Source organism: Sinocyclocheilus rhinocerous, unplaced genomic scaffold, assembly GCF_001515625.1.
Source record: "Sinocyclocheilus rhinocerous isolate Xijiao unplaced genomic scaffold, SAMN03320098_v1.1 scaffold945, whole genome shotgun sequence".
Classification (NCBI taxonomy): Eukaryota; Metazoa; Chordata; class Actinopteri; order Cypriniformes; family Cyprinidae; genus Sinocyclocheilus; species Sinocyclocheilus rhinocerous.
This window is the reverse complement of record NW_015629570.1, coordinates 1,429,874-1,442,587: the sequence shown is the minus strand read 5'-3', so window position 1 is coordinate 1,442,587 and position 12,714 is coordinate 1,429,874. Positions and strand designations below refer to the sequence as shown.

Here is a 12,714-nt window from a genome sequence, read left to right as displayed (position 1 = left end):
CCAAAAAAAACACCAAGAAAAACCATTTAGAACACCATAGTGACCACTCAGAACACTATAGCAATCTCTCAGATCACTCTAGAAACCACGCAAAACGCCAAAGTAACCAATCAGAACGCCATAAAAACCACCCAAAACACCCTAAGCACAACACAGAACACCATATAAACCACTCAGAACACCCCAAAAACCACCCAGAAGACCCTAAGCACTACTCAGAACACTACAGCAGCCATGTAGAACACCCTAATAACCGCCAGAACACTATAATAACCACCAGAACACCATATAAACTACCCAGAACACCCTAAAAACCACCAAAATACCATAGTAACCACTCAGAACACCCAAAAACACCACAGTAACCACTCAGAACACCCTAAGAACCACCAGAATATTATATCAACCATGCAGAACACCCTAAAAACCATTGAAAACACCATATCAACCACTCGGAAAACCCTAAAACCACCAGAACACCATATAAACTACACTGAACACCCTAAAAAAACACCAAAACACCATAGTAACCACTCAGAGCACCCTAAAAAAACACCAGAACCCCATATAAACTACCTAGAACTCCCTAAAAATGACCAAAACACCATAGTAACCACTCAGAACACCCCAAAACACCACAGTAACCACTCAGAACACCCTAAGAACCACCAGAATATTATATCAACCATGCAGAACACCCTAAAAACCATTGAAAACACCATATCAACCACTCGGAAAACCCTAAAACCACCAGAACACCATATAAACTACACTGAACACCCTAAAAAAACACCAAAACACCATAGTAACCACTCAGAGCACCCTAAAAAAACACCAGAACCCCATATAAACTACCTAGAACTCCCTAAAAATGACCAAAACACCATAGTAACCACTCAGAACACCCCAAAACACCACAGTAACCACTCAGAACACCCTAAGAACCACCAGAATATTATATCAACCATGCAGAACACCCTAAAAACCATTGAAAACACCATATCAACCACTCGGAAAACCCTAAAACCACCAGAACACCATATAAACTACCCTGAATACCCTAAAAAACACCATAGTAACCACTCTCAGCACCCTAAAAAAACACCAGAACCCCATATAAACTACCTAGAACTCCCTAAAAATGACCAAAACACCATAGTAACCACTCAGAACACCCTAAGAAACACCAGAACACCATATCAACCACGCAGAACACCCTATCAACCACGCAGAACACCCTAAAAACCACTGAAAACACCATATCAACCACTCAGAACACCCTAAAACATCCAGAACACCATATAAACTACCCAGAACACCCTAAAAACCACCAAAATACCATAGTAACCACTCAAAACACCCACAAACACCAAAACACAATAGTAACCACTCAGAACACCCTACGAACCACCAGAATAGCATATATGAACCATGCAGAACACCCTAAAAACCACTGAAAACACCATATCAACCACTCAGAACACCCTAAAACATCCAGAACACCATATAAACTACCCTGAACACCCTAAAAACCACCAAAATACCATAGTAACCACTCAGAACACCCCAAAACACCACAGTAACCACTCAGAACACCCTAAGAACCACCAGAATATTATATCAACCATGCAGAACACCCTAAAAAAAAACACCATAGTAACCACTCAGAGCACCCTAAAAAAACACCAGAACCCCATATAAACTACCTAGAACTCCCTAAAAATGACCAAAACACCATAGTAACCACTCAGAGCACCCTAAAAAAACACCAGAACCCCATATAAACTACCTAGAACTCCCTAAAAATGACCAAAACACCATAGTAACCACTCAGAACACCCTAAGAAACACCAGAACACCATATCAACCACGCAGAACACCCTATCAACCACGCAGAACACCCTAAAAACCACTGAAAACACCATATCAACCACTCAGAACACCCTAAAACATCCAGAACACCATATAAACTACCCAGAACACCCTAAAAACCACCAAAATACCATAGTAACCACTCAAAACACCCACAAACACCAAAACACAATAGTAACCACTCAGAACACCCTACGAACCACCAGAATAGCATATATGAACCATGCAGAACACCCTAAAAACCACTGAAAACACCATATCAACCACTCAGAACACCCTAAAACCACCAGAACACCATATAAACTACCCTGAACACCCTAAAAAACACCATAGTAACCACTCAGAGCACCCTAAAAAAACACCAACCATATAAACTACCCAGAACACCCTAAAAACCACCAAAATACCATAGTAACCACTCAGAACACCCCAAAACACCACAGTAACCACTCAGAACACCCTAAGAACCACCAGAATATTATATCAACCATGCAGAACACCCTAAAAACCATTGAAAACACCATATCAACCACTCGGAAAACCCTAAAACCACCAGAACACCATATAAACTACCCAGAACACCCTAAAAACCACCAAAATACCATAGTAACCACTCAAAACACCCACAAACACCAAAACACAATAGTAACCACTCAGAACACCCTACGAACCACCAGAATAGCATATATGAACCATGCAGAACACCCTAAAAACCACTGAAAACACCATATCAACCACTCAGAACACCCTAAAACCACCAGAACACCATATAAACTACCCTGAATACCCTAAAAAACACCATAGTAACCACTCTCAGCACCCTAAAAAAACACCAGAACCCCATATAAACTACCTAGAACTCCCTAAAAATGACCAAAACACCATAGTAACCACTCAGAACACCCTAAGAAACACCAGAACACCATATCAACCACGCAGAACACCCTATCAACCACGCAGAACACCCTAAAAACCACTGAAAACACCATATCAACCACTCAGAACACCCTAAAACATCCAGAACACCATATAAACTACCCTGAACACCCTAAAAAACACCATAGTAACCACTCAGAGCACCCTAAAAAAACACCAGAACCCCATATAAACTACCTAGAACTCCCTAAAAAATGACCAAAACACCATTGTAACCACTCAGAACGCCCTAAGAACCACCAGAACACCATATCAACCACTCAAGAACACCATAAAAACCACCAGAACACAATATGAACTGCCCAGGACACCCTAAAACCACTCAGAACACCATAAAAACCACCAGAACACCTTAAAAACCAGCCAAAACATCATATCAACCACTCAGAACACCCTAAAACCACCAGAACACCATATAAACTACCCTGAACACCCTAAAAAACACCATAGTAACCACTCAGAGCACCCTAAAAAAACACCAGAACCCCATATAAACTACCTAGAACTCCCTAAAAAATGACCAAAACACCATTGTAACCACTCAGAACGCCCTAAGAACCACCAGAACACCATATCAACCACTCAAGAACACCATAAAAACCACCAGAACACAATATGAACTGCCCAGGACACCCTAAAACCACTCAGAACACCATAAAAACCACCAGAACACCTTAAAAACCAGCCAAAACATCATATCAACCACTCAGAACACCCTAAAAACACCCGACCACCCTAGCAACCACCCACAAACACAATGCAGTGGGCTCCAAAACCAAAACACACACAAAACAGTAGGGTTTTGGTACCATGGTAAATTGATGGTATTACTATGGAACTTTGAAATACATGGTACACCAAGGTAGTTCCAAAAATATCACAACATTACTGTGGTTTTGGACTTGCCAGCGAGAAAAGCGATAAACAGCCTCCGTTTCGGCTCTGAGAGACTGAAATTGAAATGAGAGTGAGACACTGAGAGTGAGAGTCAACGTCTCTCTAAAGGCTGATTTTTACATTACAGGCCAGAAATGAGAAAAGATGAGCTGAGTTTTAGAGTCGGCGGCCTTTCTGCTGTTTTCACATCCTCAGATAAAGCATCACAGAAGCAGAGGAGCCCTGCGCTGAGCTCACATCACATGGAGATTGCTTAATTACTTCAAGTTCAGAGCATAAGTCCGACTCTCACTAAAAGTAAAATGCGACTGTGTCCGTTCATCCGTAACGTCTTTAATGGCGTTCATTGCCTGGATTCAATTTCACTGGAGATTATCAAACCCCTGTAGGTTTAAAACACTCTCAGCAGTGGCTCTAATACTTTCACACGTGATTAAGATATAATACATATCTACTAATCTATATTTCACTTTATAACAAACTAAACTGCACATCAGTCTATCCCATTTGTATTCCATTTACTTTTTTAAGAATGTTTATTAACAAAATTAACTGTAAACTAAAATGTTACACTGTCAAAAAATTGTATCGCTCTAGTCTTCATCCTGAATTTCCAATCAAATGGTTAGTGTAGGAAATTGTCACCATTATTTAGTTATAGTTTATAAAATCCACATCTATATAAAGAAATAAGTAACTTATGGCTCTTATAAACATGGTACCTCAAATTATATTTCTAAATAGGGATGCACCAATACTAAATTTGGTTGATAGCCGATAATTCATAAATCACACATCTGCTGATGCCAATGCCAATGCCGATACCGATAATTTGGTTTTCTTAAGGAACAAAAATCTCTTCCAACTAATGCTTAATTTGGTACATTCATATTAGAGGTTAAAATTAACAACAGAACAAACTATTATATTCAACTGCTATTATTATAATATTTTTTTCAGATAATAATCACACTCAAAACTGAATTGTGTACCACTTTATAGCGATCTGTCACTTCACATTTAAGAGCATCAAAGCGTCTTATCAGAAGTAACAAACAACAAAGCTCTTTGTGATTCTTGGATGGGAGTCACTCTATAATGAATAAGTTAAGTGAAGGAAAACTGCAGATCTGGCAACCCTGGCTTGAACTATGGGTGATTCATAGGGTTAAATAGCCTATATCCTGCGTTAATGGCACTTTTTAAAATAATTAGATTGTGTTAATGCATTATCCCATTAATTTTGACAGCCCTATATTGAGGCACTTTTTTGTCCTCTTGTGATTGACAGGATATAATTACGGTGGACCAGTAGTGCACAACACAACGAAATCTCAACAACACAACAGAAACAAGCTGCGACACAACGAAATTAGCACAACACAATGAAAACAAGCTGCAACACAGCGAAATCTCCACAACACAAAGGAAACAAGCCGCAACACAACAAAATTAGCACAACACAATGGAAACAAGCCATAACACAATGAAATTAGCACAACACAATGAAAACAAGCTGCAACACAGCGAAATCTCCACAACACAAAGGAAACAAGCCGCAACACAACAAAATTAGCACAACACAATGGAAACAAGCCATAACACAATGGAAACAAATAATTTATTTTATCAGTTGATACCAATTATTGGCCGATATATCAGTGCATTCCTATTTATACGGCTTGTTGAGAATCAAGCAACTCTCCCAGAACACCCTGGCAAACAACCAGATACCCTAGAAACCACCCAGAACATCCGAGCGTCCGGCTAGCAACAACCCAGAACACCCTAGCGTGGTGTCGGTGAGTTTTTATGCATATGCACCACTTCAGAACATATAAAATAGTTCTGAGAATCATTAAGGAGCCACAGGCAGTAAAGCTGTACTTCAGAGGCAAGCCAGAACATTATTAACAAAGACAAGAGGGATTCGCTTGATTTGATCACCAGGCAGCTTTGATAAGAGACTATACAGACTGACCTTACAGTCGGTTCCACTCGCAGACTATTAGCCAGAGAGATCCTGTGACTTTTACCCAAAGGCAGACATGCTGGTAATGAAAGCACACTCTCTCTCTGTGACTCTCTTTATTTCTCTCGCTCATGTGAGAAAGCCTTTCAAACACCCTCTGGAAAATTACAGTCCTCTCCTGGATATCTAACCAATGATGTCCAAACACTCCACCTTGCCGAAAACAACCACAGGAACACAGGCAAACAGAATCCAGTTGCTATTTCATATATTATGAAGTAACAAATGTACTTTTGGGTTCAGGGAATTGGGTACTGTTGAATTTGCGTTTAATTTGTCACTGGAGAAAAAGAATCTCAAGTCCAATATCGTACAGTATAGATTCTCATATGAGGTCATGTACCAGCATAACAATAATTTCATGCACTCACCTGTACTGTTTACGTGTGTCGTATCGCCCCGCATTCGTTTCTCGGATCTTTGTGGCCAGAACTCGTACGATATTCACAAACAGAATAAAATTCAGCTGCAAGACAGAAGGAAACAGGGGTTCATTTAAAAATATGTTGTTTCATGAATAATTTGACTAAAGTGTCAAACACTTTCGATTAAGATGTAAAATAAAAAAATGTATACATATATATATGTTTAGGGACAGCTATGAAATTACCATTTGCAGGACAATTAAGCAATTTTATTCCAAAATTGTTTAAAATGTATTTTCTACTCTAGACATTAACTGAGATGTGGCAGAAATTGCAAAATTCTCATTTTGGATGATTATAATGAACTAGTGCGAGTGAGAAAAAGTGCAAAAAGTTCCCTAGTTTAACTCATTTTAAAAATGCTAATTTCATTCTGCTTATATTTTTCCGCTTGGGAATTATTCCATCAATGCGTGATGAGCTTCTGTAGCATCTGAGCTGTGAAAGTTTTAACAGGTTTAAACAGTTTTTTATATTGTGCTTTACTCTATTTAGACGTCGTAATCAATACAACATAGAAATTGTTAGTCATGAGCGCTAGTGCGCGAATTCATCCATGTGTGTTAAGTCCTAATTTATATGTTTTGCTGACAGGCAGCAAGGACAAAAATACATTTGCATTCTGTCACATAATTACAGCTCTCCCGGTGCGCAACTGTCCAGACATTCTTGAAATCGTAGCTCCATTACTGTGGAAAGCGCTTATGCTTGCAAAGCCAATAATTAACAGCATAATGTCTCCGTCTGCCCATCCAGCAGATAAATATATGCATGCAACCGCTAACTGGTCAATCACATTCAGTCGCAGCATGTCAACAAACGACAGCATACCGCTATCCAAATCAACCTTTTGACACGCCCGATTACGGGACTTTGATGAGCTCTTTCAGTGTGTATCACGTTCGGAGCACGGGGTTGAATTCGGGGTTAATGGGAAGACAGCTGCGTCTCTTAACAACTGCTTTGATGGCACTTTTCACCAATATGGTGCAATTTGGCGGCCCATGACGCGGTCCCATGTTTTGCAATAAGAATTGATAGATGTGTTAGATAGACTATTATCCAACATACAATTAGTAGTTTGTTTTAAATTTCTCAAATGTTTCTGGCCCACCAACTCAAAAATTGTTGTTTTGGCCTGTCCCATCGCAGCAGTCTCAACCTTCTTGACTGTATCCATCAATTAAATCTTTTTAAATTGTTTAAATCTGCTCATTTTATGACAGTAAAATAATTTTTAAGGTCCTGTCATACATAATGTGTTGTTTCAGACTAGTCAAGTCAAGTCAACTTTATTTCTATAGCGCTTAATACAATACAGTTTTTTTTCAAATCAGCTTCACAGTAAGAAACAGGAAAATAGCTGATTATTGATAAACATATTTCACATAAATTAAATAAAATTAATTTTTATATCTATATCTTATATCTTAACTGGTAACAGGGTTAAATGGTTGAGCTTCAAAAAAAAAGTTTGTTCGCTCTGTCCCTTCTCCGATTAAAGTGCCCCTATTATGCCATTTTTAAAGTTGCTAATATTGTTTTATGAGTCTCCTAAAACAGGTTTGCATGCATGCAAGGTCAAAAAACACGTTCGTTTTCACAAAAAATTTATTTCATTTGACCTCATTTCTAAATGATTCGTAAACGACTCGTGGGAAGCAGTTCAAAGAATCAGTCTCTCTAAACCCCTCCTTTCCGTGAGCCCTCACTGCTGTGATTGGTCAGATGGCGCAGTCCTTTGTGATGCAGAGCCGTAGAGAGATTGGCTCTGGATTGGTCTACCGCGTACAGCACGTGTCGGAAACGAAACGCCCATTGCCATGATGGAATAACAGCCCTGGAGACTTGTCAATACATAGAAAAGATGGTATCGATTGTACCTTACCAATTTGAGCCGGAGTCTGATGATGAAACGGTTGAACTGGCTGATCGACAAGTGACAAGTGTGTGGTAATTATAAGATGTGATAAAACAAATTCACTCTCACAGCGAAGGATTCAGCGTCTTCTCGACATGATGTTAACCACACGGAAATTTTACTGTTTGTGGGCGGGCAAGTTGGCGATTTAGAACGTGGGCAGACATTATGCAAATGTGTTACTTCGTGACGTAGAGCTGTAACAGAATAAGATTCGAATTCCTGATGACTCATTTAGGCGATTGCGAGCCGGCTCTTTTTTTGATAGACAATAACTTTATTTATCGTGCACTGTCAGCTTCACAACTTTGCAGATAGTTTATGTTCACATACAGCTACATGACACACTGCATGAAAGGTAATATTCGAAAAGGCATAATAGGGGCACTTTAAGGCTCTGATGATTTCCTGGTTTAATGAAGCCCCTCCCTCAGAAATACGCAATGGGCTCAGATTGGTTAGCTGGCCCAGTGTGCTGTGATTCGCTAAACCGCCTAGTGCGCGTTCAGAAACGTCACGCCCCTCACCTCAGTGGCGTGTGCTCCGGTTGTATTGTAAACAATGGCGTTGTCAATATTGCTTATCAATTTGAGCCCAAATGAGACCCAGAGAATATTAGTGAAGAGGATCGCACAGAAGCTGTGCAAGCACACGGCTCTTAATGGTATGTTTTTTGTTTGTTGTTGTCTCATACTTTTAGATACGCTGTTATTTGTAAATGCTACTGCTTATGTTAGCTTTTAATATACGGTTTTATCCTGATTAAAACTGTAATACAGCAGAATACATGATTGTGTTGTAGCATTTTTGTAAAGTAATTGCTTATTTTATAACAGTAAGAAGTGTTTGCCAGCAAATATTGCTTGCTACCATGGCAACCGCGTGTGCGTCCATGTTTAACGCTTCTTGTAGCTATGTGAAAAATATCTGTCTGTCTATACACATAAAGTGTATAATTGGAACACAGTTCATTGATGGAGTTGACGAGCTAATGTTCTGAATCAGGTGAGAGAGAGAGAGAGAGAGAGAGAGAGAGAGATATGTAGAAGCAGAATTGCAATTCATATATGAATAGATATTTTCGCGCACCCCTAGTTTTGACGGCATGGCAACAACTCTTCCTCTTCTCTAAAGCAGCGCAACATGGCCCCGCCCCCTTTGTTGCATGTTCCCGGGGGCGGGGTTATGTAAATTTCAGGGTTTGTGATGTCACTAACCCGGGAAGTAGCACGTTGTAGTCCCTACGAGCCGTTTTTGTAGGCATTAAACCGCCATAATGCCATAATTTTACAATATCTACGTTGGCATTGAACTTTCAGCGTCGTAACTTTGCAGATATTGTTTATGCTCAAACAGCAACATTACACACTAACTAAAGTTAAAAAAGTGAAATCACAATCAACCACTCCTTTAACTAAAACTATTAAAAAATTAAATTTAAATATTAGATGAAAAACATAAGCTGAAGTTAAGTACTAAAATGACTAAAACCAAAAATAAATTAATGCTAAATAGAAATATAAAAAAATAGATAACAAAATTAGTAAAACTTGAACTAAAATGAAAAATTAAAACATAAAAATGCTAAATTCCAGAAATTGGTATACAATAATATTACAATAACAATCAACATGTCTAACAAATAGTTTCCGTTTGTTGGTAAAGTTCCAAGCAACTCACCCCAATTGCTGTCAGTATAGGAACTTGGTAAATCCATTTAATATTGCCAGCGCTCAACTCCCAACACCTTAGGGAGAAAGACAGAGATATTCTAGTACATTTTATATATAGAACAGCTTGTGCATCTCTCTGTGTGTATAACTGTGTGACTTTTTTTAACTTACTGAGAATCTGGATTACGAACGGGAAACTCACCTTACATCCGCCAGCGTTGCCCTGACGACAGCCCAGGTTGATACGAAGAGAGCAGGAACACCTGCAATCGCACAAATGAGAAAATAACAAAAGATATATCAACTGTAATGAAGCATACAAGCACAGAAGCATGTCCGACACTTGCCACAAATTCACCGGAACAACACAATTTTCTATTTGTTTTTTGAACCGATGAGATCCAACAAGTCAAAAGCCTCCTGAAAGTCTCCTTGACCCTCCAGACCATAAATTAAATGTAAAGTCTATAGTTTCTGTGCTGACACAAACAAAACTGAAGGTTTCCGAACAATCCCCTCACCTGCTATTGGCCAAAAAAAAATATATATTATGACCATATTTATATTTTTAAATATAGAAATATAAAATGAAAAATGACATAAATGAAAAATATATTATTATTATTATTATACATTTATGTATTAAAATGTAATGAGTTTTGTATACTTATTACATTTTTTCCTGCCATATTCAGAAAAATTAATATGATTACACTCACATATGTATGTATAATATGATTACACACGCATATATAAAATATATTTTTTATTTATATAAAATATTCGTAATATATACATAATATACTTATATAGAGTTATACATAATATACTTATATAGAGTCTATATAAAGTTTTACATATATGTGTATATATATATATATATATGTATAGTTTTGGTAACACTTTATTTTAAGGTGTCCTTGTTACACATGTTACATGTACTTACTATTATAATAACACGTAATTATGCATAATTACATGCAAGTAACCCTTAACCAAACCCTAATCCTAACCCTAACCATATTGTCACGGTTATGTTCTGTTTTGGTTTAGTTTTCTGTGTTTCCGTTCTCCCGCCTTGTTTGTTTCCATGGGTTTTCATTAATTCCTCCACACCTGTTTCAGTTCTCCCTGATTACATTCCCTGTGTTTATAAGCCCTGGGTTTTCCTCAGTTCCCTCGTCTTGCGGCGTTGAAGTTGTATTGTGGTAGTTGTCACCTACGTTCTCCAGTGTTTTGCTCTTGGATTTATAATTAAAGACTTTATTTTGGATTACCCCTTCGCCGTGTGCTTCATCCTAACCTACCTGTAACAGAATGCAAGACCAAGATTAGATTTATTTTGCGGCGTTTTTCTTTTTTGTTTTTCTCCTCCCGGATGGACATACCTTTGACATACCAAAGACATCCTTTGCCTGGAGCAGTTGGACCGTTCGCAGGAGGACTACATCAGGGACTTTTTAGATCTGGCGTGCCTTACGCACTTCCCTGACCACTCGCTCTGCATATTCTATTACACCAGCCTAAGCGAGCGGTGTAAGGCACGCCGGCCAGCAAACAGTCCCAAAGAGGATTTCGCCACATTTGTGGAGTGGGTGCTGGTAAATTGTGGATCACAGTTCACCATTGGCACCGCGGAGGAGGAATTCACCAGCTCCACTCCCCGCCCAGCCAGCCTTCACCACTCTGCTGCACGGAGCTTGCGCCAGAGCCCACAGCAGCCGCAGAGCCAGAACCTGCCGCGATTAAAGCTTCAGTGCCGGATAAAGCGACAGAGCCGAACATTGCCTGAGCTCGACGAAGCGACTGACCAGGTGTGTGAGCCGGCGACACCGTGTATCACCATGGGACTTTTGGTGGAGATCGAGGGCTTGGAGGGAAGCCCCGCCCACACTCCCACCGCTGAGGGTGATCTGCAGCTGGCCTCTGAACATTATTTAGAGGAACTAATGGACATCTTAAAAGAAGATTTAATAGACTGGTTTTGGGAGGTAATAACCAGCTCTCCTGTGTCTCCTGTATCTCCACTGGTGCCTGTCAGTCCCTCAACACACCCTCAGTCAGCGTCATCTGGGCGCTCTGATCCGCCTCGGGACTTCCAGTCTCCAGCTCCGCCTAGGCGTGAGGATCCCCTGTCTCCGCCTCCAGCCTCCAAGTCCTGGACTCCACCTCGGTCCTTCGATCCATCGGCTCCGCCTTGGCTCCTAGCTCCCTCGTCTCCTCCGTGGCCCGTCATCCCACCAGCTCCACCGGGCTTCCTCGTCCTGCCGGCTCTGCCTTGGTCAATTACTGACCATCCGCCGCCTCGGGACTCCACACCTCTGGCTCCACCTTGGTCCTCTGTCGCTCCGGCTCCGCCACAGTATTCCGGATCCCCGTCTCCGCCTCGGTCGCCTGAGCCACCAGCTCCGCCTTGGCCCTCGGAATCCTCTACGCCAACCTGGCTTTACAGCTTTCCGTCTCCATCTTGGGCTCCTCTTCCAGTGGCTCCGTCTCCGTCAGTCGGCTCCCTGGTGTCGTCGGCCCTATCTCCACCATGGCTCCTCCCGCCGTCGACTCCACCGTGGGTCGCTATCCTGGCTGGTCTCTGGTTCCCCACCTGGATCCTCCTGCTCCGGGCTCCTCCCTGGCTCCTTCCTCCATCTACTCCACCCTGGCCCTATGGACTTTGTCTCTTCCCTTTTGCCTGCCCTCTGTCTGCCCCTCGAAGTTGTATTGTGGTAGTTGTCTCCTACATTCTCCAGTGTTTTGCTCTTGGATTTATAATTAAAGCCTCTATTTTGGATTACCCCTTCGCCGTGTGCTTCATCCTAACCTACCCATAACACATATAGTAAGTATATGTAGTTAATTAATATTACTCGGTACTTTAATGTATAATTACACTGTAACAAGGACACCTTAAAATAAATATTATATATATACTGTATATATATATATATATATATATATATATAT

At 40.4% G+C, this 12,714-nt stretch overlaps 1 protein-coding gene across 1 annotated transcript in view; it reads right to left on the bottom strand.

Moving 5' to 3' along the window:
- Positions 1–12,714, bottom strand: part of LOC107739359 (parathyroid hormone 2 receptor-like) — a 28,295-nt gene that overhangs the window by 2,976 nt on the left and 12,605 nt on the right. Inside the window, exons 8-10 of the mRNA XM_016551453.1 lie at positions 9,959–10,019; positions 9,764–9,830; positions 6,109–6,203 (exon numbers count right to left, since the gene is read on the bottom strand). Of these exons, the coding sequence (XP_016406939.1) occupies positions 6,109–6,203; positions 9,764–9,830; positions 9,959–10,019 (223 nt within the window). The remainder of the gene's footprint in view (positions 1–6,108; positions 6,204–9,763; positions 9,831–9,958; positions 10,020–12,714) is intronic.